At 39.9% G+C, this 27,037-nt stretch overlaps 12 protein-coding genes and 1 non-coding gene across 13 annotated transcripts; 7 read left to right on the top strand and 6 right to left on the bottom strand. All coding sequences in view use genetic code 12, as the record gives it.

Annotated features, from left to right (window-relative positions):
* Positions 1 to 18: 18 nt before the first annotated feature.
* On the top strand, positions 19 to 1,704 carry RJT20DRAFT_145180 (uncharacterized protein; the record flags this gene model as incomplete). The annotated part of the gene is made up of 2 exons (XM_064918781.1): positions 19 to 145; positions 173 to 1,704. The coding sequence occupies 2 exons, from the start codon at positions 19 to 21 to the stop codon at positions 1,702 to 1,704; spliced, it is 1,659 nt and encodes a 552-aa protein (XP_064775486.1).
* Positions 1,705 to 2,222: 518 nt separating this feature from the next.
* RJT20DRAFT_40083 (S-formylglutathione hydrolase) lies at positions 2,223 to 3,409 on the top strand. The gene has a single exon (XM_064920006.1). It carries the CDS (start codon positions 2,384 to 2,386, stop codon positions 3,242 to 3,244), a length of 861 nt encoding a protein of 286 aa, XP_064775487.1. The 5' UTR covers positions 2,223 to 2,383; the 3' UTR covers positions 3,245 to 3,409.
* A 1-nt stretch (position 3,410) lies between these two features.
* RJT20DRAFT_40084 (uncharacterized protein) lies at positions 3,411 to 4,618 on the bottom strand. Its single transcript, XM_064920007.1, has one exon. The coding sequence runs from the start codon at positions 4,576 to 4,578 to the stop codon at positions 3,475 to 3,477; it is 1,104 nt and encodes a 367-aa protein (XP_064775488.1). The 5' UTR covers positions 4,579 to 4,618; the 3' UTR covers positions 3,411 to 3,474.
* A 69-nt stretch (positions 4,619 to 4,687) lies between these two features.
* On the bottom strand, positions 4,688 to 7,436 carry WAL1 (actin-binding protein). The gene has a single exon (XM_064917045.1). It carries the CDS (start codon positions 7,079 to 7,081, stop codon positions 4,871 to 4,873), a length of 2,211 nt encoding a protein of 736 aa, XP_064775489.1. The 5' UTR covers positions 7,082 to 7,436; the 3' UTR covers positions 4,688 to 4,870.
* A 446-nt stretch (positions 7,437 to 7,882) lies between these two features.
* RJT20DRAFT_127637 (uncharacterized protein) lies at positions 7,883 to 8,352 on the top strand. Its single transcript, XM_064917046.1, has one exon. It carries the CDS (start codon positions 8,027 to 8,029, stop codon positions 8,219 to 8,221), a length of 195 nt encoding a protein of 64 aa, XP_064775490.1. The 5' UTR covers positions 7,883 to 8,026; the 3' UTR covers positions 8,222 to 8,352.
* A 97-nt stretch (positions 8,353 to 8,449) lies between these two features.
* RJT20DRAFT_t61 lies at positions 8,450 to 8,523 on the bottom strand. Its single transcript has one exon. It is a non-coding gene; the product is annotated as a tRNA-Asn (tRNA).
* Positions 8,524 to 8,663: 140 nt separating this feature from the next.
* On the top strand, positions 8,664 to 9,293 carry RJT20DRAFT_127639 (uncharacterized protein). The gene has a single exon (XM_064917047.1). The coding sequence runs from the start codon at positions 8,844 to 8,846 to the stop codon at positions 9,033 to 9,035; it is 192 nt and encodes a 63-aa protein (XP_064775491.1). The 5' UTR covers positions 8,664 to 8,843; the 3' UTR covers positions 9,036 to 9,293.
* Positions 9,294 to 10,333: 1,040 nt separating this feature from the next.
* PXA1 (ATP-binding cassette long-chain fatty acid transporter) lies at positions 10,334 to 13,116 on the top strand. The gene has a single exon (XM_064917048.1). It carries the CDS (start codon positions 10,555 to 10,557, stop codon positions 12,958 to 12,960), a length of 2,406 nt encoding a protein of 801 aa, XP_064775492.1. The 5' UTR covers positions 10,334 to 10,554; the 3' UTR covers positions 12,961 to 13,116.
* Positions 13,117 to 13,774: 658 nt separating this feature from the next.
* Positions 13,775 to 15,028, top strand: NAP1 (histone chaperone; the record flags this gene model as incomplete). The annotated part of the gene is made up of 1 exon (XM_064921494.1): positions 13,775 to 15,028. One exon carries the CDS (start codon positions 13,775 to 13,777, stop codon positions 15,026 to 15,028), a length of 1,254 nt encoding a protein of 417 aa, XP_064775493.1.
* A 2,647-nt stretch (positions 15,029 to 17,675) lies between these two features.
* RJT20DRAFT_1991 (uncharacterized protein) lies at positions 17,676 to 18,443 on the top strand (the record flags this gene model as incomplete). Its single annotated transcript, XM_064919260.1, has 1 exon — positions 17,676 to 18,443. One exon carries the CDS (start codon positions 17,676 to 17,678, stop codon positions 18,441 to 18,443), a length of 768 nt encoding a protein of 255 aa, XP_064775494.1.
* Positions 18,444 to 19,661: 1,218 nt separating this feature from the next.
* CDA2 (chitin deacetylase) lies at positions 19,662 to 20,742 on the bottom strand (the record flags this gene model as incomplete). The annotated part of the gene is made up of 2 exons (XM_064918782.1): positions 19,662 to 20,524; positions 20,661 to 20,742. The coding sequence occupies 2 exons, from the start codon at positions 20,740 to 20,742 to the stop codon at positions 19,662 to 19,664; spliced, it is 945 nt and encodes a 314-aa protein (XP_064775495.1).
* Positions 20,743 to 21,477: 735 nt separating this feature from the next.
* RJT20DRAFT_40129 (uncharacterized protein) lies at positions 21,478 to 22,628 on the bottom strand. Its single transcript, XM_064920009.1, has one exon. The coding sequence runs from the start codon at positions 22,404 to 22,406 to the stop codon at positions 21,546 to 21,548; it is 861 nt and encodes a 286-aa protein (XP_064775496.1). The 5' UTR covers positions 22,407 to 22,628; the 3' UTR covers positions 21,478 to 21,545.
* A 1,585-nt stretch (positions 22,629 to 24,213) lies between these two features.
* Positions 24,214 to 25,521, bottom strand: RTT109 (H3 histone acetyltransferase; the record flags this gene model as incomplete). The annotated part of the gene is made up of 1 exon (XM_064918347.1): positions 24,214 to 25,521. One exon carries the CDS (start codon positions 25,519 to 25,521, stop codon positions 24,214 to 24,216), a length of 1,308 nt encoding a protein of 435 aa, XP_064775497.1.
* Between the last annotated feature and the right edge of the window lie 1,516 nt (positions 25,522 to 27,037).

Genomic DNA, 27,037 nt, shown 5'->3' on the forward strand with positions numbered 1-27,037 from the left:
TCGGATTTATAAAGAGCAATGTCCGATCCACTGTCAGAAACACCTCCAATCCTGGACCCTTCCTTGAAAGAAATCAAGGAAGACTCTGATGATCATCTAAAGGAGATCAAACCAAATCTGTCTGTGCTGAAATTGGATTCTAGTGGTGAAAAGCAACCTATAACGTCGCAAGTGTCTCACGACTCGGACCTTTCCAGTTTCCTTGAAGGTGAGTTATATGACGTGAACGACACTAATAGAACATACCTTGCAAAGTCCAAGATTATCTCCGATGCAATTAACACCATTGGCTTCGGTCGTTATCAATATGGTTTATTCTTTGTAGCTGGATTTGGTTGGTTGTCTGATAACGCATGGCCGATCGCAACTGGTTTAATCCTTGCTCGTTTGACTGAAGTTGATGGTGTTCACGCTCCAGTAGGAAAGGCTCCTTACCTTACGTTGGCACAGAATTTTGGTTTACTTGCTGGTGCTTTATTTTGGTCACTTTCAAGTGATATCATTGGTCGTAGATGGGCCTTCAATCTCACATTTTTAATTACTGGTGTATTTGCTATAATTTCTGGGGGTTCCCCGAATTTTGCTGCAGTCGGTGTTTTTGATGCCTTTTGGAGTTTTGGTGTAGGTGGTAACTTACCAGTCGATTCTGCTATTTTCTTGGAAGCTTTGCCTCAATCTCATCAATGGTTGTTGACCGTGATGTCTTCGTGGTGGGCAATTGGTCAGATTGTGGCTAACTTGATTTCTTGGGGTCTTATTTCTAATTACTCTTGTGATCCTGCTGCGACAGTATGTCTCAAGAAAGATAACTGGGGTTGGAGATACTTCTTATTCACCATGGGTGGATTGACATTGTTGATGTTCATTGCCAGATTTGCCTTTAGGGTATTTGAATCACCAAGATTTTACTTGGCTAGAGGAGATGACGAAAGGGCCATTGCAACTATTGAAAAAATTGCGAAGATAAATGGAAAAGAATCTCCTATTACATTGAAAGATCTCCAGGATATTGACGAGCTTAATCTCGATGGAAAGGAAGGAAACGAGCCAAAGAAGAATATATTACTTGAGGAAAAACTCTCCAAGTATAAGTTTTCACATATTCGTGAATGTTTTGCTACTAGGAAGCTTGCCATTTCATCATCATTGGTCATTTTCACCTGGGGTATAATTGGTCTTGCCTTCCCATTGTACAATGCTTTCTTACCATATTATCTTGAAACAAGAGGTAGTGCTAATAAGCCATTGAGCGTACATGAAACCTACAGAAACTCATTGATTGTTGCCGTATTAGGAGTTCCTGGAGCCATTGTTGCTGGTTTCTTGGTTGAACTTAAAATTGGACGTAAGGGTACCTTGTGTGGTTCATTGATATTGACAGGAGTCTTCTTGTTTGGTTCTACCACAGCTAAGACAAGTAATGCCAACTTGGGTTGGAATTGCGCATTTTCGTTTGTTTCGAACATTATGTATGGTGTCTTATATGCTTACACCCCAGAAATCTTCTTCACGAAGATTAGAGGTACTGGAGTCGGTTTGGCTGCTTCTTTCAACAGAGTTCTCGGTATTTTTGCGCCTATCATCGCTATCTATGCTGATTTGACTACTTCGGCTCCAATCTTCGTTAGTGGAGCCTTATTTATTTTTGCTGGAATCTTGACTGTGTTCTTCCCGTACGAACCCAGAGGCCACTCCAGTTTCTAATTAATGCTTTTTTAGTTTTTAATCGCCTAATAAATCTTTTTCTTTGGCTTTGGCGAGCCACTTTCTTGAATAATATAATGTGTAGAAGGTCTAGAAGATAACTGTAATCCTCCACTCAATAAAAACCGAAGAAGATATACAATAATTCTAATAAATCATATTGTAAATAGCCATATTTTATAAAGTTTACTCAAAAATTTCTTATATCCACCAATTCTCTAGTATATTGTCAAATTTAACAGCCAATATACAATTATATACCATTTTCTTCAAATATCTTTTCCTCCCAAATCCTCACATGCCCAATACCAGTCCTCTTCACCATACCAACCCTACACAACACAACCCTACACCACACCATATATATCATCCATTTTTGTTTGTCTCCACCAATACTACTCAATCTTACCCACACACTTCTAAATCTTCCATTAATCGCTGCAATAATCAAAGTTCGCAGCCATGTCGAGATCTTATACCCGATAAGGAAATGTTATCCCGCGCGGTTTTCACGGCGTGGAAAATGAAATTAAGACTTGCTCTTCATCATTTTTAGAACAGTTGTTTCTTTTGAATAGTGGGTTGTCACTATTCAATTGCTGGTTGCTTGTGACGTATAAAGAGAACTTACTATCGTATATACTGACTTGCTAGCATATCGACAAAAGAAATAGCCAAAATGTCATTCACAACCACCGCAGAGATCAAACAGTTCCAAGGAACGCTTTATAAATTGGCCCATGAGTCTACCACAACCAAGACAAAAATGGAGGTCAATGTCTTCGTTCCGCCTACTAAATCCTCCAAAAAGACTCCAGTATTGGTCTATTTGTCTGGATTGACTTGTACCCCAAACAATGCCTCGGAAAAGTCGTTTTTAGCATACTTTGCTACGAAGTACGGGTTCGCTATCGTCTTTCCCGACACATCTCCCCGTGGAGCCAACATCGCCGGCGAAGACGATTCGTGGGACTTCGGAACAGGAGCTGGTTTCTATGTGGATGCCACCACAGAACCATGGAAGAACAACTACAATATGTATTCATATGTCCACAAGGAGTTATTGACAGAATTGGCCAAACACTTCACTGATTTGGACTTCAAGACAATCTCCATCACAGGCCACTCTATGGGTGGAATGGGAGCTTTAACCGGATTCCTTAAAAATCCAGGTACCTACAAATCTGTTTCAGCTTTTGCTCCAATTAGTAACCCACTGACTTGTCCATGGGGTGAAAAGAACTTCGGTAACTATTTAGGCGAAGATAAGGAGCAATGGAACCAATATGATCCAACTTACTTGATTAAGGAATATAAGCATGAGAACCAACCAACGATCTTGATTCATCAAGGTACTGACGACACTTTCTACAAACAGAAGCAGTTGCAGCCAGAGAATTTTGTTGAAGCTAGTACGGGATACAAGGGAGGAGTTAAATTGAACTTAGTCGATGGATATGATCATTCCTACTTCTTTATCAGTACTTTCGTTGAAGAGCACGCAAAGCACCATGCTAAATATTTGGGATTAATTGAATAACTAGCAATTCCGTCGTTACCATCCAAATACTAGGAGTTCCATACCACACCGCAGATTGAAGGATAACGACCACTTAATAGCAAAAAGGTCCGCTTAAATAGTGTTTTAGTAAAAATACAGTGACCGAATGAAATACTCCTATTTGTAGATTTATTGGGCTATACAATCAACTCTACAACTCTTGTTACAGATCTATTACTTTATTTCTTTTGATTGTATATTTACAAAAATTATAAGTCAGATGTGTATTTCGTCTCCCATGCAGAGTACCACTTGGCCCTTTTGTCATTCTTGGCATGAATATCTCTTGCAATCTTTACCAACCGCTTCGATTCTTTTGTGATTTCATCAGTGTATTCCTTTATTTCATCATCGATAGTTCTATCCATCATCAAGTCCACAATAAATTTGTCAATTAAAGTGACCAAATTGTACTGACTTCCATTTATCAAATCAATAGATTGTCCAGTTGTAGTCACTGGCAAAGACTTCTTAAATGAGGCAAGCAATAGCTTAACAAGATCAATTTTCTTTGACCAAAACTGAGAATACTTTATAAGTTCATCTTTATGCAATTTTTCTTCTTCTGAATCCTCACCTTTCACAACAGGAGGCTCTTTATCTTTATCATCTTCATCTTCATTATCACTTTCATCATCACTAAATCCAAATGGGTCATCGTCAAACTCTTCAGGATTCTTTGTCCACTCAACAAACTCCTCATAGCCATCTTCTATCAACAGAACATTCACCTTTATTTTTGACGTCAACAAGTCCAATGCTCCTTTTTGTATTAAAGACGACAATGAGTCGCAATTGCTCCAAATCTTTCCAACAGATACTAATCTTCTATCGACTTCGTCATTGTTTTTGATTTCTTTCACTTCACTTCCACTATATTGTTCTGGACTTTCCGATTCTGAATCCTTTTCAAATATACTGATTAATTCATCTGCAAATTTACTATTGGAATCTAAGAGCTCCTTGACCTTTTCGATGATTTCATTGTAGTACAAATGTGAGATGACACTGGGCTGAAGTTGTGCAAGTACAGAAATGAAAAATACAAGACTTTCTGACAATTTCTGTAAAGTTGAAAATGCTGGATTGAAGTCCTTCGCTATGTTCTCAGGCTTAAATATGATACCAACCTTTGTGGTATGTGCCTTAATCAATCTAGAAAGTTTCAAGAGTTCATCCAAAGGTTTGCTCACCTTAGCCGATTGGACCTTGGTAAGTGATTTTTGTGGGTCTTCAAGAGAAAGACTCCAGTATTTCACGGCCTCTTTATGAGACTTGAGGAGTTCATCGAATTCCTCTCTCGTCTTAGTCATCTTTTCTATTCTATACTAGAGTAGAATTACTGACTTCTTTAAGATTTATGGCCATCTCAAATTGAAATCAATAAAAATTGTAATCCAACAAAATCACGTGACTCGATTTTGTACTATCATTTTGCAACCTTTTTACCTTTTTCATCTTTCTTATTGAAGATATTATATTCTCCTATCGAACTCTACAAATTTTTCACTCAAATCATCTACGTTGCTTATATTCATAAAACTGATATCATGTGCTTTAAAGCGATTTGGCTGCAAAGCCCATCATATCTTTTTGTTTTCATTTCTACCAATCGTCATCATCTTCATCGTCACTATGAGCAACCTTTCCTTTTCTCTTGTTAAGTGCTAGGGATAAAGCATCGGCCAAACTGGCAGGTTGACCGGGAGGAGCTCCACCTGCACCACCAGAAGATGCCGGTGGCTGATAAGCTTCTCCCTTCGCTTCTTGCAAGAGAACACTAGGCTTCTCCAACTGAGACTTGTCTGTCTTTTTAAGACTGCCGATTCCGGCTCCTCTGATAGATGCCAAAAGAGCATCTCTGCCAGGATCGAATGACGGCTCTGGAGATGGTACCGTGTTGTCAGCGGCTGCAAATGAAGGCAAAGGAGGTGGTGGTGGAGGCCCCCCTGCACCTGGATTTAAAGAAGGTGGCATTGGAGGTGGAGGAGGTGGAGCAGAAACATTCATAGTTGGAGGTAAAGGTGGAGGTGGAGGAGGAGCCTGGGCGCTTCCAAACGGTTGCGGAGGAGTTCCAACAGGTTGATTTGGGATTGGCTGATGTTGCGGTGGAGGTGGAGCCTGGAAATGTTGTTGGGGTGGAGGTGATTGCTGAAACTGCTGAGGAGGTGGTTGCTGGAACTGCTGAGGTGGTGGTGACTGGAACTGCTGAGGAGGAGGAGGTGGTGGTGGTGGTGATTGGAACTGCTGAGGAGGTGGTTGTTGGAACTGTTGGGGTGGTGGCACAACGTTAGTCCTTGCTCTAGAAGGAGGGGGAGGAGGAGCACCTCTTGCTCCACGAGGTGGCGGTGGTGGCGGTGGGACACCTCCAGCCGTTCTCTGGGGAGCCATTGGTGGGGCACCTGGTATTGCACGAGCTGGTGGAGGAGGTACATTACCCCTGCTTGGAGGAGGGGGAGGTGCATTCCCTCTGCTTGGTGGGGGTGGAGGAACATTTCTACCTGGAGGAGGAGGAGGAACTCCGTTTCTTGGAGGCAAGTTAGATGGTGGAGGAGGAACACCATGAAGAGAGTGTTGCTGGTGACCAAATGGATTGTTTGGATTTTGACCATATGGACTGCTAGGACTTTGGGGTTGTTGACCGTATGCTGGATGTTGCTGATATCCAATTGCTGGAGAGGGTGGAACCGGCCTGTTACCCGGTGGAGGTAATGCTGGTGGCTGACTTTGTTGGAATTGCTGAACCGATGGTAATGATGTATTTGAAACAGGAGGTGCCTTGAAATTAGCTGGTGGCACTCTGAATCTAGGTTGTGCTGGTGCTGAAACTGTTGGCGATGGAGCGGCTTCGGAATCATCAGTATCCGAGGTGTGATTTGGTACTGGTGGAAGGGCATGTTCCACAGAAGCAGGAGCAGGTGGAGCAGGTGGGGCAGGAGGAGGAGCAGGAGCCGGAGAAGGAGATGCTGATTCTGTACTTGGTGCTGGGGAACTGGAAGCTACTCTGCCTACTGGTGCTACGCCTGGAGGAGGAGGTGGTGGTGGTGGCGCTTTCTTAGTTTTACTAGTTTTACTAGCTACTGATGACACTCTAGCCATTTGAGCTGGTGCTTCAGTCTTTTTCTGGAATTTTCTTGGAATAGGAGGCTCTAAGCCGACCAATGGACCTCCCTGTTGGGCGATATAGTCCTTAATGAACTCTCTATTATCAGCTATCATATCTTCAGAGATACCAGCTGCTTCTAACTCAGCATATAGAGATCTCCATTCTGGTGGTGGTACATCATCGTAATACAACACACCTTTAGCTCTCCTCGACCTCTGCGCCGTATTGGAATCAACGAATTCTCCTCTTGGTCCCGGTGCCTGGTGTCCTGTAGGTCCAGCCTTAGCCTTAAGAGCGATGGCATTTTTGTTGTTGACAGTCTGCTTCGAGGCATGTTTGGTTCTGCTGGTTACACGTTTGTGGAAATGTACGGCATCATTTGTATCTTCGAACAAGAGTCCAACTAAGCAATCTTCGATCTCGAATGTATGGAAGAACTTTCTGTCCTGGTTGTAGTCGAAGTTAACGTAGAGTTCTTGATCCCATACAACACCTCGAGATCCGATAATATCAACCAATTTGAGGAAAAACGTGTGGCCCACAAGATCGTCAACAAGAACAATGGCTCCAACGAGTCCCGTGTAGACCCATTTTGTGGGATCAGGGTAGGCTATGTAGAGTCTTGCTACTGTAGCGTCTATTATCTTATTGTTGGCTTTAGGGATGAATCTTTTGATCTTCTCCTTGTCCTGAGTGGTTAAGACCGCCATGGTGGATAGATTATGGTGGTTATAGATGGACGTCGGAGTTTGGACTGGTTTACTTGTGCGAATGCCTCGATTGACCAATCAATTCAAGAAGAGCCTTATCCTTTAACTGGTATCTTTTTACAACACAAGCGCTGTGAAAGTGAGGATTTTGGAGGTCACTAAAACTGCAAATGTGGGTCAGTTCGCAGTCGGTGAGAATTGGGGTGATAGTGCAGTTTAGAGAGAGGCAGTGCTCAGGGTAGAAGAGTATGGGATGGATAGGTAGATGGGTATAGTTAGCTGGGGTATAGTTAGCTGGGGTATTGGAGAAGTGATGACAATTGGGAAGGTACTTGTAGTAGAAATGAAAGGGAGAGTATATATATATATATATGTATATATTGAAAGCAAAATTTTTGTTCAAATGGCTAATCAATTGGTTGTTTTATGTGTACCCTCTCTCTTCATATTGTATGGTGGCATTATTAAGAGTAGAAATGGCTGCGCAATTCTTAACTATGTAAATCTTAACTATGTAATTATTAACTATGCAAATCTTTAAACTATGTGCAATATACAAGAAGAGAATAACTATGGATCTTAACTATGGAAGCTTAATTAACAGTGCAAAACTAAATTGTCACTGACTAGAGCATCATACTAATCCCTTTTCAACGCAATTTCTATACCATTGACAACTATATATCAAAATAGACAAAGACACCGACAAAGAGACAATTCACGCTTTCAGATGTACCCTTTTCATAACAGCAGTGATTTCATTAGTTAACTCTACATCGTCGCTATATACAGAAAAATTCACATCGAGAAATGAGAAATGAGAATTTGAGAATGAGAAAGTGAGAAATGAGCATCAGTGTCGCTTGAAGAATCTTTCATATTTTACTTTCTTCCTGCTCCTTTCATCATTCTATAAAACAGTTCGTCAACAACCGAGTCAACAAAATGTCTGGTCGTCAAGGTGGTAAAGCTAAGCCTTTGAAGGCTCCAAAGAAGAAGACCCAAGAGTTGGATGAAGAGGACTTGGCCTTCAAGGCAAAGCAGAAGGCTGACGCCCAAGCTAAGAAGGAAATGGCCGAAAAGGCCAAGAAGGGTGGCCCATTGGGTGGCAGTGGTATCAAGAAGAGTGGTAAGAAGTAAAGAGCTTAAAGCCCAAAACAAGGTTCCCAATACGCCGTTACTTAGCCAGATCATTCGATGATTATGCTTCAATTTTTGTAGAAATAGAAATGCCATGCTAACGCAAGGAATAAATGTCATTTTACAATTGATGAGATACCTTGTAGGACTCTCAAGCATTCAGATTCCAACTTTTAAGATGGGAAGAGGGATTAATGAAAGCTAGCGTAACAGGCTTCAAAAAAAAGACGACCTCGGTGAGGATCGAACTCACGATCTCAAGATTAACAGTCTTACGCCTTAACCAGCTTGGCCACGAAGTCATATTTTGATGAAAATAAAAGACGTCAATCTATAAAATCTGTTTTGATCACGTGACCAAAAATAAAAAGTGCTTCGGGATCAATACAGAAAGTAGGTCTGTAGGTTCTAATTCAACATCTGATAACATTGAAGGCTGAATAATAGTTTAAACATATGTTATTGCTGAATTATTCCCAAAATTGTTGATTATTATAGGAATACAATTTCGTACACCAAAAGGCAAACCCATTATGTGCAGGACCACTAAAAGATTTAAATGAGATCTGCAAGAGTTCAGTAACTAACCTTGATATGTTTCTTCTTCAAATAGCTAACAGATATGTCCACTAACAACAAGGTCAGACCAGCGAAGAGGCTCATAGAAACCACCGCGAAGTGCGCTACCGAAGGTACAGCTTATGGCGAATGTGTTTTGAAGAACTACACTGCGATGTCTCATAATGCATGCGAGAAGGAATTTCTTCAATTTAAGCAATGCATCTCGAAACAATTAAAGGGAAAGAGATGGTAGGGAGCTACTAGGCCAACCGTAGGAATTAACAGAGGCTTGCTGGAAAGACAAATTCCTTGAATACGAAGTTCTATTGATTTTATTGGTACTTCCCTGAACTACTAGATATACTATTACCTCAGCACACTAGATATATTTTCAACTCAGCAACCTTTCCATTAACATCCAAATTCAACTAAGTACATTCACTTGTAATATGAATAATTAACGACTATACTGTATATATATTTAAATTTATAGAATAAATAATTGCATCGAAAGATCTCTTTTATCGAGTTAACATCTGTATTGTTGGATAGGTTTGTTAGCATATGTTGCAGCATCTGTGGATATTGCAGAATCTGTAATTTGAAACGGTGGTAAAGCACACAACACGATACTTGGTTCGCAGCATTGACATCCCTAGTAAGATATTATTCAAGAGACTCAGATTGCCGTATCCAAATAATAGCTGTTGACTATTACCTAAACATGTAGCGAAAATTCGTAATCACGTGACCATATTGATAATATGTATTTGATTATAATCACTTTGTTCGTTAATATTTCACCACATTTCACGTAATAAGTTAACAGATCGAAATCAAAAGCAAGATTACAAGGTGACTATGCTCTGACACTTTACTTCATATAAAACCAACAGCGCTCTTGTACACTATCTCATCACTCCCCACCTTGAAGTAAACTTGGCTTCTTCTGGAGTTCCCGATTTGAATCCTTGCCGCAATACTGTTTCCCCACAAAATGCATGTGAAACCTCCTCGGCTAGCGATGCGGTTGCATCAACGCATCTACAGTAAGAATAGTGACCATAGTTAAAGGTTTTGTGGGGATGACGGGATGAATGGAGTTGTAGAGGGCTTCTGTGCTACAGAATAATTGTCTATCTTAACTTCGGAGAATATTCCGGAGTTCCCAAGAAGGCAAGAATTTAGTCTGGAAGGAAGTGTGATGTAGCATTTTCTCATCATCATCGTATTATGTATTATTTGTCAATCTTTAATGGATATATATTATTTGGTGCTCTGTGACTTAGTCTTAGCGATGGTTGAAAAGATCTACATCTCGTTGACTACCGCTGCTGTTCTAGATTTTCAATATACCTACTGTTTATCCATTTACCCCACCGTCCGTCTACCATGAAAATATACTTCTATAAACCAAGAAATGTATATCGTTGTATTGCCCAGATCCTTTACATACTGGAATGGATTCGCAACATCGCTCTGTATATATTCTGTATATATTCTGTATATATCCTCTTTCAGTGACCGTTCAGATTTTCTTTGTAGTGACTACTTCTTTTCTTGTTAGTACCGGTAAATTCTATTATTGTTATTCTTTTTCTTCTTGTTGTTGTTGTAATTGTCGTTGTTTCTAATAGATAGGCCGCTTTATATATCTATATCGAAACCGAGGGTGCTTTGGGCTGGTTTTCATTGATTCCCCAGTTTTTTTCCACTTGTTGTATTGTTTGTTCCCATCGCCTCTTCCTCATATCAATATTTGAACAGCCGCCATGATAAACATATCAAGACTCACCGGTTATAAGAAAAAAGATGTCAGAAACCTCTTGTTGATCTTACAGGAGTTTGTCATAACATATAAGGACAACAAAGTGAAAATCAACTACAAGTCCAGACCTGTGATACTATTCTTGTCCACCCTTATAGGCACAGCAGGTGTGGGATTGTACTTCACTGTGAAGAACATTCTTACAAAGTACAATGAATACATACTTAACGAAAAACTTGCTCGTCCAGCCTTGATCAGACAATCATCAACTATCTTGAAGAATGGGTCTCGTGAAATCTTTATTCCAAAGGGTAAGAACAAGGTCTCCAGTATTATCATTCCAAAGCCTAATTTGGATACCTATGCTGCTGATAAGTATTTATACAAGAACTTTGTCATAAACCAGCGCATCCAGGAACAAAAGAAGGGAGTATTATTCAGTTCCAAGTTCTTGAACCAACTCACAATCATCTGGCGAATTTTGATTCCCAAATTCTATTGCAAAAACACATCGTTATTGCTTTCTCAATGCTTCTTTCTTCTTATGAGAACATGGTTGTCACTCTTAGTGGCTAAATTGGACGGTCAGATTGTGAAAAACTTGATTGCAGCAAATGGGAGAAAGTTTTCTCGTGATTTGATCTATTGGTTGCTCATTGCATTTCCTGCTAGTTATACAAATGCAGCTATCAAATACTTGGATAGTAGACTCTCCCTTGGGTTTAGAACCAACCTTACCAGATACATTCATGACATGTATTTGGACAAGGCCATGGCATATTATAAGATTTCCTTAAACACCAACGATATCGAGAATATCGACCAATACATCACCAACGACGTCGCCAAGTTCAGCGATTCCCTTTCAGGTTTGTTTAGTAGTATGGGTAAACCTTTCATTGACTTGATCTTTTTCTCGGTCTATTTAAGAGACAATTTAGGAAGCGGTGCTATTATTGGTATCTTTGCAAACTATTTCCTCACAGCAGTGTTGTTGAAGAGAGCAACCCCTTCCTTTGGAAAGCTATCATCAAGAAGAACCCATTTGGAGGGAGCCTATTTTAATGATCAATTGAATTTAATGACAAACTGTGAAGAAATCGGGTTCTACAAGGGTTCAATTATCGAAAAATCCAAATTGCAAGAAAGTTTCCTGAATTTGATGATCCACGTCAATAAGGAGATTAATATTTCTTTTGCATACTCTGTCTTGGAAGATTATGTTTTAAAGTACACCTGGTCTGCTTGGGGATATATCTTTGCTGGTTTGCCAGTATTCTTAGACGAAATCTGGCCTGCTGAAACCGCTAAGTCCGAGAAGAAATCCGAAGTAAACGAGAGACAGAACATGAGACAGTTTATTATTAACAAGCGTCTTATGTTGTCTTTAGCAGATGCTGGGTCACGTTTGATGTACTCTATTAAGGAAGTTAATCAATTGACTGGCTACACAGATAGAGTGTTTGACTTACTTACAAACTTGCACAAGGTGCACTCTCCTAGATATGACTTTGGATCCAAATTTGGGTTCAAGGACTTCAATGGAACTATTCAAAACAACTATAATGATGGTGTCAGATTTGAAAAGATTCCAGTAATTATTCCATCAAAAGATGGTTCTGAAGCCGTACCATTGATCAATGACTTAGGATTCCTGATTAAGCAAAACAAGAACTTATTAATTTTGGGATCAAATGGTTGCGGTAAAACTTCCATTGCTAGAATCATTGCAGGATTATGGCCCTTGTACAGAGGCTTATTGTCGAAACCAAACGACGACGATATTTTCTACTTGCCGCAGAAGACTTATTTTACAACTGGTAACTTGAGAGATCAAATTATTTATCCATACAGCTACAATGACATGTTGGAGATGGGCTACAATGACGACTACTTGTACCACATTTTACGTGAAGTGAAGTTGGAGCACTTGCTTAAAAGAGAGGGAAACTTCAACGTCGTGAAGGAATGGAAGGATGTGTTCAGTGGTGGAGAAAAGCAAAGAATTAGTATTGCTAGAGTGTTATTTAAAAACCCAAAAGTTGTCATTTTGGATGAGAGTACTAACGCAGTATCTACGGACGTTGAAGACTATCTTTTTGAACTCTTACAAAAGAAGAAGATATCATTTATTACCTTAAGTCACCGTCCTTTATTGATGAAGTACCATGATTTCATCTTAGAAATCGAGGACCAAGATCATTGGAAGTTCCATGACTTATCCTCAGAAGAGAATTTGAAATCGATTGACAACGAGATCAAGGATATTGAGAGCAAATTGAGCCAGGTTGAAAAATGGGAGAAGAGGAAGATAGATATCGAGAATTACTTGGACGGCATGTACGAGGATATCGATGTAGAATCGAGTATCGAGTTGCCAAGTACCTTGATGCCAAAGACAGGAATGTAGATCAATTATTTGAAACAGATGTTGAGATTAAATATAGACATAGAATCTCTTGCGAATCATGTTCTATTGAAGTTTTCTGGCATCTTGTCTTCGGTAAAATTTAAAATATTTATATATACTATTTATTTTCATGTGAAATGAATAACGAGAGCGCAAAGATATTAATTGTAGCATTGCAAATATTTGCGAAATACGGATTTTAATTTCCTCCCCTCTTATTATATTAAAGAGTAGTATACTTCAAACCCGAATGAAATTGTATTCGTAGTCTGAAATATAGAGAAAGAAGCAAAAAATTAGTATCATCTAAAACACATTAAATACTACACCAGCTCGCTTGCATAAACCTTTATTACGATCCTTTCTGACCTTCCACCACCAGCAGGTTCGCCACACCTCTCTTTTTCTCCTCCTTCCAAATTGCATAGAATTTCTCCTCATAACATTAGCTCCCTTGATGCTGTCTCGGCCTTTTTCCTCTCACACGCCCTTTTTTCCATCTTGCACCCTTACATGGTCTTTTGCAACATCTCTCTTTTTCCCTTTCTTAACTGTCTTAAATCTTTACTGTTTTTGCACCTTTCAAATCCTCACATCCTCTTTTTTTTTGCACCTTAACGCCTTTTGCACCTTCCCACACTCAAAAAGAAACGCGTGTTCCCTGCCTCCACACGACCCAAATCATCATCAGAGAAAAATTAGATAGAGGCACCAACAAAGACATTTGTAACAATTAGCCGCCTTGTAGAAAGAGGAGTTGATTCGAGTCTACATCAGTCTGTACGAGATTTATCCTATAATCAGTAGCTACATCATGTCGGGACCCATCAAGAGCAAAAACGGAGATATCTCTAAGGCTCCTACGCCCCAGAACACCCCATCATCGGTGACTAACTCTTACTTGCGTTCGCAGCCTCCAACTGTGTCCACTATCGAAGAGACCAATGAGGAGAATGTTGGCCAGCAGTTGGCCAACAACCCAGCACTTTTATCGATGATCCAAGGAAAATTGGGAGACTTAGTCGGCGCCCAAAGCGGATACATTGAGAGCTTGCCTAAAGTGGTGAAGAAGAGAGTTTGGGGATTGAAGGCTATCCAACAGCAGCAGATGAAGTTGGAAGCTGAGTTCCAAAAGGAGTTGTTAACTTTGGAGAAAAAATACTTCAAGAAGTACGAACCATTATACGCCAGAAGAAAGAACATCATTAATGGCGTTGAAGAACCTACTGCCGAAGAGATCGAGGAAGGTGAAGCTTTGGAAGAAAATGACGATGAGGAAGACGAAGAGGCCAAGATCCAAGAATTGAAGAACGAAAAGGAAGAAGAAGACGAGGAAGAAGACGAGGACGACTCAACCAAGGGTATTCCAGGTTTCTGGTTAACTGGTTTGGAAAATCTTTCCACCGTTTCCGAAACTATCACCGACAGAGACTCTGAGGTTTTGGAGCACTTGATAGACATCAGAATGGAATACTTGGATACTCCAGGTTTCGAGTTGATCTTCGAATTCGAAGAGAACGAATTCTTCTCTAATCAAATCTTGACTAAGACTTACCACTACCAAGCTGAATTAGGCTACTCTGGAGATTTCGTATACGACCACGCCGATGGATGCGAAATCAACTGGAAGTCCAAGGAGGTCAACGTTACTATTAATATCGAGAGAAGAAAGCAGAGAAACAAGAACACCAAGCAAACTAGAACTATTGAGAAGTTGACCCCAACAGAATCGTTCTTCAACTTCTTTGACCCACCAAAGCCACCTAAGAGATCCGAAGAGGATGAAGACGAAGATAAGGAAGACGACGACGAAGATGAGGAAGAGGAAGAAGACGATGATTTGGAGGCAAGATTAGAATTAGATTACCAATTGGGTGAAGAGATCAAGGACCGTTTGATTCCAAGAGCCATTGACTGGTTCACAGGTGATGCTGTAGAGTACAATTTCCCAGAGGATTTTGATGGCGAAGACGAGGAGGAATTCGAAAGTGAAGAGGAAGGAGACGAAGAAGACAGTGACGATGACGAAGCCCCTAAGGAGAACCCACCAGAGTGTAAGCAGCAATGAGGAGCAGAATCTCAGTGAGTGGTCGTACAAAAAAGTGGTTGCACAGTTTAAACAGATTATTCTCAGTATTGCTTCCCAGAGAATCTCACCCTTTCCACTGATAATACTCCTTGAAGGCACAACACAACAGATTTCATTACCCTGAGGACCGCACTCACTTGCCATAACTCCTATACATTTTTGTTAGACCAAAGTTCCATTTCTTTCCCCCAAATATTGATTTTTATAATACTACAGAATAATAGTATAATATATATTAGCTCATTTCTCAAATACTATTCACAGAGATTAGTTTTATCACCGCCTCTCTTATTACCGAGAGACTCACTCTCGCCAAGTGAGATAACTTAAAGACGCACCACAGGGTATACGAAAAGCAGCTTATTACGTTGTCGGATACTTCTATTGTTTAGAAGCAGAAGTGTACCAACCCACCCCCTGAATGACAATGAGCATCGTGTTTTGTGAATTAATTGGGCTTGGCCATTGGAATCTTACCTGACATGCATAAAGATTGCTGTTCATTCTAGAAAATAGGTTCTACAGTGAGGGATTGCAAAATTACTGATATGTTTCAGGGAATGCCTCTCAACTAATAGAATAATGCCATTTTCGCTATTTGTTGCCGACGTTAGAACCACTGGGAAAGCAATTAAGTTAATAGTTTAGTTAAGATGTAGATTGGAATGTGGAGTAGTTTGTGTAGTTCTGTGTTAAAATTAGAAAAATATTCAAGGTTAGCATTGTCATGAGTGCATGATAAAGTATTTAGAAGGAGTAATCGGTATTGCATCTTAAAAATTCCCAACAGACATGATAAGAAAATACTGATCTACAAAATATGAGCCAGAGCTTGCCGAATAGGCAAATCTAAACATTCCTGAACAAGGATGCAAAAAATTTTATGTGAAACATTTAGGGTATGGGCCACTTTCAAAAAGGAGGCATTGGGATTAGGTGGCAATGTTCATGACGATAGAGCTCAGGTTAATGACCTCAGACTCAGAGCAATTATAAGCCGAATTTCAAATTCCACTATCAGTACAACGAGAGACTGCGAAACCATACTATCGTGGAGGCATCACGTTGATTGCTATATCTAAAAGTCTAACTTTGGATTTACCATTTAGAGTTTACACAAGGCCCCTAACCAATGAAATGGAAATTTACACACTATCGGAGTCTGCTTCGATTCGGGCTACTACTTCGATTCGGGCTACTATTTCGAGTCAAGATATCGATTGTAAACTATACGGTGCAAATCCATTGAATTGCATATGCATTTATTTCAATTTTTGATGTAGCAGCCGTGTTATAGGATAAAAGGCAAAAGGACAAAAGGCGACCGGAGACTCTATTTGACAGAAATTACTATGGCTTCTGGAAGGCGGTTGTTACTTAGTAGAAGTTGCAGGTGTGTTGAAGTTTGGGTGCAGAGTTGCATCAATCAAACCACAAGATCTGAAATCTGAGCCGATGGTTTGCCATACTATTGCGATAAGAGCACCTTTGTATAAACCCGTGTGCCATCAAAACACGCAACACGGTACGAAAAATAAGAAATCAGAGAAAACAAGAAACAAGAAACTACGAACCCCTGATAGCGATTCCAATAATAACCCCAAACAAGAACTGTACAAATCAGCGAATAATAAATAGGAGCTGTAACAAGGTTCTGTCATGTTTCGCAAGGCAATGAAGTCAGATGTGTAACTGTACAGTTCACCAGTGAATTATTCGTGGTGAAGCTCGGTAAAAACATAGATGTACATAACATGTAACCATGCGGTCTCGCCGATTCACCATTTGTAGAGTTGCTCGTGATTGTTTTCAAAATGAGGGATTGAGAAGAACTTTTTCACAGCCAATGAACTCGGACCCGTATACCGCCGGTAGTACTAGGGTTCCTGGAGCAAGATCACCTCGATGCTGAAAGGATCTGTTCATCGTGAGTCTAGTGCAGGATTCCTATTGTTTGCTAGGGACTAATGCCTGTGCTGTTAGTGTTTACACATTCAATCGCTCTGGTGAATGCCTGTAAAAGACTCTATCCTCGGACTGTCGTGTTTCTACCACACCGTATCGGGTTTGTTACGGAAAGGCTGGAACTTTTTCACATGCATTTCTAGCCTCAGCCCACGACGGTTCTGCCAAATCTTAATTAGGCTGTTTTCTCCCACACAATCGCTGAGAAAATACTGTATGGCTGCTAATATTATTATTCAAGGAAACATTCATCCCCTTCCGAAGTCAGTTTACTCAGTTGCCACATTCAAAGAACTCTAGGTACACACAAGAAACCACGGGCAAATCTGGTATCACCAGGGGGCAAGAGCGTTGTAGAACTCAATACAGACAAGATATTAATTGTAAACATCGAAACACGAACAATGGTTATTTCTACATCCCAACTGCGGCTCCTGTAACACATCCCATCGGACTCTCACTCAGGAAAGTTTAATTATTTTCAAAAATAATATTTATCTATACATGTAACCGTCATAGTTAAACTAGTTCATAGTTAAGAAATCGATATATATATAACTGGCAATCCCTGCTGATTTTATAAAAATTATTGTTTACCGAATCTTCCATTACACCTGTCTTTTTTTGAATACGGTAAATTCGCATACCCCTTATAGAAACCATGTCTGAAACCAAGTTATTCCACTCCAAGGTCTTAGACCACATCACCGGTTACACTTATGTTCACAAGATTTTGTCTTATGTGGTTTCGTTCTCTATCGTCAACTACATCTACACATCTTACGTTGTCCCATTGGTAACTTTGGTCAACTCCAAGGTGCTTTCGGTTGCTCCAGTTACTCCTTATTTGACAAAGTTTGATGCCTTTGCCGATGACTTGTTGACCAAGTACTTCGATGGCGTCATTATTGGTTACCCACTCAAGACTATTCAATATCTTGAGGTTACCTTTGTTGCCCCAGTCAACAATTACTTAATTGCTGCACACAACAAGTACTTCCCAGAGACAGCTTACACTGCCAGTTCCGACAACAGTGCTGTCTACACTTTCTTCCTCATTCTCAACGAAGTGTTGAAGAGCTCCAGAGCTACTGTCTCTAACAAGTCCACTGAAATCAGCAACTCGTTGATTACTACATACAACGAAGAATTGAACTCTACAAAGGGCAGCAACTTGATTGCAAAGAACATTGAAGCTTCCTACTCCACCGCCACCAAGACCTTCAAGTCTTTGAATGACGATTACTTGCAGCCATTAAAGGTTCAAACCCAGGACTACGTTTCAGAGGTTGCTTCTTCTACCAAGTCCAGAGCCGACCACTTGTTCGCTGAGGCTAAACAGACCATTGACCCAGCTTTGGAATCTCTCAATGCTAAGGGTGCTAGCTTGGTCAACGGTTCTGCCGCAGTTGTCAGTGCTTCTGCTTAGTTTTCTTTTCTCAACTGTTATAAAATGAGAGTGGATTTCTCCTAATATCTATTTATTCTTCCTTTTGTCTTATATATTAAATATTACTGGTATTATGATATCTATTGTAATAACTTGTTTACTGTTTTCCTTAGTCTATTACTACCTTGCTCTGATAGAATCATATAGCCACACTAATACATATGTACACATATGTACACCTTCATTATTCCCAACGTCGCCATTACAACTCACGTAGCCTAACAAACATGACACGACACTGCCTACATCAAAATCTAATGTCTTGATGGCCTGATGTATACCAACCACAGTTGCTTCTCTTGCTTTCTTCGCATGCACATAGGGTGTAACTTTTCATTCGATGCATTATCACATGCATTTATAAGGATGACTATCAATCACCTCACGCGTTTGGGGATCTGCAGGACATTGTATGAGCACATCGTCAAGGTGGTCAATGTGTGTGCCTAATGAGGAACAATATTTATAATGCTTGATGTTTGGGTGTAAAAATAGAAGCGGTTTTATCTGTGCACTAATTATTATGAGATGGAGGCAGAGGTATGAAATATTTATGTAACCATATGCCTTTAGGGGATTTTCTTTAGCTGTGCATTACTCGTTGTATAGAGATATAAGACGACGTGGGTCAGAATAACAGATGTAGTAACGTAATGTTTCAGGAGGGAGGTAGAAGTGCTCATATTATATTGCTCATGCCCCTATTCTCATAGATAAGGGGTCCATGAATGTTTCATCTCATACGCGATTTATCAGAAGGCTGAGCCTTGGCCATCGGTTGCTCATTGAGATTATTGTCGATTTCCAAAAAATGACATGTTTACGACATCAAAGATGAAACATAACATTTGCATGTGAAAAATCACAGTTTCCTTCAAATGCCAAATCCCAGAATGGAAATTTGCATCTATTGAGATTTACAGGATTGTTGCATATTGAGATAAGGGGGTATTTCTGATAATTGCTATCATGGAAAATGAGAGAGCGGTAACCATCGTTTCCATTCACCAGGTTTTAATGATGCTGGGTACAATTACGATAGCATGTCGAGTTGTTGTCTCCTGGAGTAGCAAGAAATTCAACCCGCCGTTCCATCCATAACAATGGCTTGAACATTGGCTTCACCGTAAAGTTTAAAAATTATGGGTCTTAAATGTGCATTAATAATACATTATATAGTAAAACCTTCTGTAAACCTTATTGGAATTTCTTGATGTAATCAATACCTCCAACACATTGGGGAACTGTCATTTGTTCCCCCAAGATGTTCCTATTTATTTCTATTCCAACATCTACAGTACGCACGATTGCGTCATGCTCTAGCATTAATCCCTTTCCTCCGTTTGCTATCTGGAATTTGCGTACGTCAGCGAAGATATCCTGCTCACGACGATGATTTGAAGAATCAAGCATCTTCCAGTCAAAGGTATCCATGTCCCAAAGTACGCTTTGCATTCCAAATTGACGTACTATCAGTCTGACCCTGTTATCTATTCCTCCATAGGGAGGTCTAAACCACTTTGGTAAATGTCCAGAAGTGGCGTTCATTGCCCAGATGGACCATTCCAATTGCGCAACAATTTGCTCATTTGTCATGGAAGGTAAGAACTTGTGTGACCATGTATGTGATCCCATGATGTGGCCGTTTGCATAGGTTTGTCTGTAGACTTCTGGGAAACGTACGATCTGGACCCCTAGCGTGAAAAACGTAGATTTCGTTTTTAAGTTTTGTACGAGTTTCGTAGTGGCAGGTGTTGGTCCGTCATCAAAAGTTTGAGATAACTTAGGACAGGTATAAGCGTCATCAGAGGCCACACAATTAAAGCAATCAAAGGAACAAGTAGATAAATCTCTGAGTCTGGGATCCGAACATTGACCTTGTAAGTGTAACGGAATTTGTCCTGGAACAAGATTGAAGTTAATGAAATCAAGAGGAATATACGGTGGGTCAAGTCCTGGCCATTGGGTCAACCCGGTGAAATCAGTCAACCATTGCGGGAATGGGAGTACCACAGGAGAGTTAAAAGCCGTCAAGCCCGTAGAATCACCACCGCCATTATCTGCGGACAGGGCGCCAGCATTTTGATTAACGAGATGCTGTTGAGCATCTCTAAACGAAGACGAGAATTTGGATGTTATCTTTTTTGATAGGCTGTATGAAGAGACGAGTTCCGATCCTCCCAAAATGGCGATTACCACGAAAATCACATTGGCTAGAACTCTCTTCCGATTCATTGTGAGCGCTGTGGTGCTTTACTATTGTGTTCAAGCCTAACATTAGCTTACAACCTTAATCCGTTTGTACGACAGCCGATTAAACCAAAAACGTCTTTGTGGATATGGGGTCGTGCAGCAACCCAATGTTCGCAGCCAAATTTTATGACAGCTACAAACTCCGAAACTGTAAATGTTAAAAAAAAAGGGACAAAACAGTAGGGAGGAGGAGATTTATTAGGGAGGAGATACGTAAAGGGAGGAGTGATATTTGGTGAATTATTGATGTGAATTTGCTGCTTATGGATTAGTTGAACTATTGTATATATTAAGAGAATTTTAACTATATAACTAGATACGAATTTAAGTTTCACGGTGGTTATATATGCGTAAGTCTATATTTATGTGTGTTTTTTATAGAGCCTATAGAACATGTATAAAAATGTGTTGCCTGTGGTGATCCACACCCAAACCGGAAAATGCGCATTCCTCCAGAGATGCCATGACGTTTTGACCCTTAGAAAAAATATAGTGTGGGGAAAGAAGAGTTTTTTGTTTTCTCCTCCCTCATTATAATGAAGTGGAAATATGATTTTTTAGTCAAGGTAGGGGAACAAAAGGAACAAGAAACAAAGCAAGTGTCCAGTTCTAGGATTTTTTTCCGCACTAACTGCAAAGGTATGTATCATTTGTGTGCGGGCAAAAACGTTGCCTCAACACCGACTACGTAGTAATCATGAAAAGTGGAGTTGATGATGAAAAATCTATAATTGCAGGATCTTGAAAAATATGGAATGGAGAAAAATTTTTATCAAAATTTTGGAAGTACCCCGATAAGACTATAACCATGAGGTTATAGATTGCCGCTTACGAATTTCTCCTTAACACCTCGAGTTCCTTTTGCAAGCGGTTCAACTCGCGTCTAAGTGCCTTGTTCTCATCTATTATTTCCTCATATTTCAGCAGGTCGACCTTGCATTTTTTCTCCTGAAGCTGGTTGCTGCAGCTGTTATTTCTCTTGGTTCCGCTGTTGGACACTTGTAATGCGGTATCTTGGTTTATGTTTTGTACTTGAGATGGAATGCTATGTTGTGGTTGGTTCATGGAACTGTTGATCGAACCAATGGAGCTGATAGAGCTGCGGTTAGATGACAACGAAGATCTTCTAAGGTTGTTATTTATCAGCGCTATGCTTGTAGACAAGGAACTTGTAGACGATACAGGGGTGGTGTTGATAGATGCAGAGTTACCGCCCATTTTGAGAAATCTGTTTTCGTGCTTCAATGCCTCGATTTCACGCATGAGCTTAAGGACAATAGCGTCCTGTTCCCTTTCCATTAAGTCTATGATTTGTTCGTTGTTGTAAACTCCAGTGGAGTTATTTCCATTATTCATGTTATTTGGAGATGGTGGAAAATTGTAATCGGAAAATGAGTAGCGCTTACCTTGAGAAGGTACGATTGTGCGACTAGAGAATGTAGGTGATCTCTGGAGAGAGGAAGCGGAGTTGGTTGTGTAGTTGCCGGTGAGTGGATTGGAAGTAGATATGGAAGCACGAGATCTCAAATCACGGATGTGGCTGTTAGGAGTAGACGAGAAGCTGTTTCTTGGTGAGATAGGCAGAATGTTCAAGCCTGATACCCCATTATTAGCCACACTAGTACTGTGAATGTTGCCGCTAGCGGCTGCGGCGGAGGCAGTGTCGTTTCTGGTGTTGGGATTAAGCATGCTGTATAATTTGGATAAAAGTCCTATTGAAGTTTGAAGATTTTTCAATGTCAATTGAGATGGAAAGAAACAATGCTCTATTTATATAAACCCCACTATTTGAGATGTTGTGGCTACAATGAGCTGTGATGTATTATCATATATACCGCGCCTGTATGTAGTGACTCCTCATGATACGTTATCAAACAAAATGTTGATGTACAGTAGCCAGGATCTGTCAGCATGTTGCGTGATGAGTGCACGACTGTCTTTGTTTTTGGAGTTCTAGGCATCTCGTACCTGTACACAGAGTGATACAAACAGGAGGGGGGTAGTTAGGAATGACCGGAGCTTGAGAAAATATAGCTATGGCAGGTAAGGGTCGATCTGGGGCGTAGTTATTCTGAGGCAATACGGAGTTTTTGTTCGGACAAAGGAGGCACATTTTGGACACGTTACGTAAGATGGGTGTCGTAAATGTAAGCTTGGAAGAAATATTGGCCATGCGGCATGGGTGCGAGATGTTGAGTCATTATGGTGCTTGTTCGTCAACTGGTTCATTTCGTCAAAAACCTTGTTGTGCTACCATTGGTTACCAACATCCCAACAAAGAAAATGTTGTCAAGACGGAGCGAACTATTTCGTCGTGTTGCAGCTTTCAACTTTCTTTGGTGTTCTGTTTATCAACAATTACGTATCTAAGTCTATATTGGGTAGATCCAACACCATCGTATTATGCACAATTTTTTTCCTTATACTACTGTACATGACTGTAAATTTTCGGTGACACGTACCGGCATGCAAACAGTGGTATGATTATCAAGCCTTTGCAGCTCTGTGCTTTCCTGCAATGGTACCAAGAAATAAACCATGATGGGCTTGATGGTTGGTCAATAATCTAATTGAAATAATTGTTGGTGCTAATGTCAAATGAGATGAAGGTTGAAGAGATGAGACAAGAAAATTATGACGTAAACTTACGCTTGACAGGTTTATTGCCCTATGCGAGTTTAAGGTAACATTGTTGCAACTCTTTCATAATCAGCTCATTTCTGTTTTTGTCTGTAAGTATCCCCACAACGTTGATTAGGGGTCAGAGACCAAAAAATGCCTCAATGAACTGAGCTTAAACTATAAACTAAGATAATCATAGAATGCAAAAAAAACTTTAAAGTTTACGTCATCGCATTCATACGCGCCCCGAAGCGAATTTGAACGGACGTATGCAAATCAATTATGACGTAGCAAATTTGCAACTAAAGCTCATTTTCGCCATTTACACAGAGAATACGATACACATTAACGATGTCGGCTGCCGGTATATATTGCAGAAAATACAAATATAAACTCAAGAGAATGGCAAGAATAAACATTCTTTATAAATTACGTCAATACTACATTGCAACATCGGTGTGTCGTATTTGTACATCAACACAACTTTAGTGAGGGCCGTATACAAGAATTCTTCCCCCTATTCTGCATTCCTTGTATATCATTTATATATATATATAATAAGTCTCTGGTCTATCTACAATCTTTCCACTTCGATTGGATGGTACATTTTCAACCTGCCTAGTCTACTTGTTTTCTCTTTTGTGTTAGTTATTGCACATGCCGTTCGAAATCTACTATCTCCAAAATACTTAGCGCTTACCACACATTGCTGCAAAAAAAAGACGAGCAGAAAATGTGCATGCTAGGTACGGGTCTTCTTCATGATGGCCAAGTGAAAAGGTATATACTAGCACATCAAAGAGTATGTTTTCATGTTGAAAAGATTCGTAATTATGTATTCAACTGATCCTTTTCCTTAAACTTTTCATGCAAATTACTTCTTCTTGCGGACAAGATGATTCAAATTCGTAGGCTTTGGCTTCGTACGCCTCTTCACTGCTAATGTATTTACAACTATACTAGCAGCTTCAGCGCTGCGCTTGGCTTCGGATTTAACTTTTGTTCCTTTGATCTTATGATAGACAGTTCCAGATATACTATTCCTTCTCATTAACTCTGGAATCTTTACTTTCACTAACAATTGAACATCGCTGGTTATGGTGTAGTCCTCCCCTTTCAAGAGATTGATAATTTGTTTGTATTGTTGAATTGTAACTAGTGTCAAGCCTTCACTTGTAGCTGCAGTCTCTACTGGCCGCGGATCTTTATGTTGAAGCTGGCAACCAATTAGTCCAACTAATTCACCTAGCAAAAACTCTTGTCTGTAACCAAGCTCTTCGTAAAATTGTTGGACACTCACGTCCCCATACCTATTCTCTACTATGAGATGCTCCAAAAAGCGTCCTTTTGGATCGTCAGGAAATAAAGGAACCGTGTAAACGGCACGATTTGTAGTTGGAGTATACAAATGACCCACCTCCCACGAATTCTTGGTTCCCTCGATGAATTTGGCAGTAGACTGGGTTGGATGTCCTGGGGTACATAGTTTGCATATCCATTCATTCGTTACAGTCAGATCAATGACTTTTATCCACCACTTAAGTAGCTGCACACCATTTAGAATATGCTTTTGTTTGTTTTTATGGGAGTTAGGATATAAATACTGATCTGCAGCTCGAGTGAAAAGTACCAATTTTGTGGTGAGCTGTTCTGGTATGGCAAGTGGTTGTCTATGTGACTTCTTTAAGTTTGTGGGGACTTCATTATAATAAGGAATAGAAGAATAATAACTAGGATCATTCAATTTGCCCACAATTGATTCAAGATTGTGAATTTTCGTTTGCTTCTCGTTTTCTTCCTTATGTGAGATGCTTTGCTTGATATTATAAGCTGATATGTCACGTTGAATCAACCATGTCAAAAATACTTTGAAGATTTCACCAACTCGAAATTCAGTCTTTGTCGATCCCACTGTATCGCACTTGGATACAAAAACAAATTGCTCCACAGAGCCCTTATACAACTGGATATATATAAATATTTCAATACCTAATAGAACAACATCGTTATGGTCTATCAATTGCAAAAAGTGACGAATTTTCACCGTTTGCGGTTTGTTTGGATCCCTACTTGAGAAATGAACCGGAGATTTTATGTAAGTCGGCTTAGACTGGACGTAAAACACCTTGAATTCGTCATTATTCGGTAGTACTTTGGAGAGATTTGTCAACAAGTTCTGCATCGTTCTGTTGAAACAGGGATAGAGTCAAGAAATCAAAGAAATGAATATGTTGGCACTGAAAAATCCCAGTATTGTGTTGTGACAGTAGTCACGTGATCGCGTATCAATTTATCCTGTATGATGCTATTCATTTCCTCCATCTCTGGCAAACTTGAAATTTATTGGCATTCTGAGGACATGAAATTGGGCTATCAAATACTACCTCGGAAATGTGCCATGTAGTTGGTAGTGTTTGAGATATTTTGTGAAAAAGGGATGCTGCTTTAGTGAGCGAATGTTTTGTGCTCATGTCGAAAATGTAAATGAAATGCAGTTGGTAACACCACTTACAAAGGAGCTTTGAATGCCCAACTTTAATTCTAAAATGAGATCACCTGTGATGGAAGCCACATCTCCCTCAGCAAAACATTCTATTCCGCAAATCTTAGTATTGCATTTCATCTCGTTGGAGAGCAAACAAGTAAGCTGGTTATGGAAATAATGTTTCAGTGACACAAAGGTTGCATGCTTCTTTAAAGTGCATATAACCATTTGGGGAAACGTCATACATTGAGATGGACTAATTAGGAGTACTTTTGATTGTTAGTCAACTGATAATTATTCCACAAAATTATGGAACCCTTTGGACATGAGGATCCTTCAAAAAGATGGAGTTGTACAAGAGGTCATTTCCCTTATGGGAAAATATAATTCTGTAGCACCGAACCCTGAGATTTTCTTGTAGCTAAGAGAAAATATGCTGCGGAAAGCCGGGCGAAGAACAAATTTTTCATCTAAATGGTTTCTACGAATCAATGACTGGGTATCGGTCATTTCTTTGCAACAGTTGTACCTAGCTACTACTAACTGAAGTTACCACTTCCAAGTCCATGAACTTAGATAAAATAATGCCATGGTGTAAAATAATAGGTAAATGTGAGAGAAAAATTGTTGGTTGAAATAACTTCGTAAACATTATAATATGATGAATGTTCATTATGGCAATGAGCTTAGTGAGTAAATGCAACCCAAAATGTCTTCGATGTTCGGTTAACCGGCGCAATGAAGTGGGGAGGCAGAGGTTCGAAGATATTTTTAGCAGTTAGAATACTTCGAAGAGTTCTAGGTGCTGGCAGGTCTTTGTCAGAAAGGAATAGGTGCAGATCAGCGATTAAGTTTACTTTAGTTTGTACGTCGCCCAGCCCATCTGATCGAACAGTAGCACAAACAGATGCAGACCCTGCAAATATTGTAAACTACGAAGTCGAAGAAGAGTAATGTCCCCAGTTTTGTTTCTGAAGCTTTCTAGAGTTTAAGCGACCCATTAGAGAAGCATATACGCCTCTCCAGCACAAAGCCGTTAAAAATATTTAGAAACTACTTCATAGCCACTATCTGATCAAAACATATCAAGTGATGCCAATAGATCAGGGTAACTATACAAGCCTTAATATGCCAATTAGGCAATAGAAAGGGAAGGAAATACGCAAAAGAATGTCTGGCTATAATGAGATGTAGTTTCTAGAACAGTGCAGCA

This window comes from Scheffersomyces xylosifermentans (assembly GCF_036884685.1).
Source record: "Scheffersomyces xylosifermentans strain CBS 12540 chromosome Unknown RJT20scaffold_3, whole genome shotgun sequence".
Lineage (NCBI taxonomy): Eukaryota > Fungi > Ascomycota > Pichiomycetes > Serinales > Debaryomycetaceae > Scheffersomyces > Scheffersomyces xylosifermentans.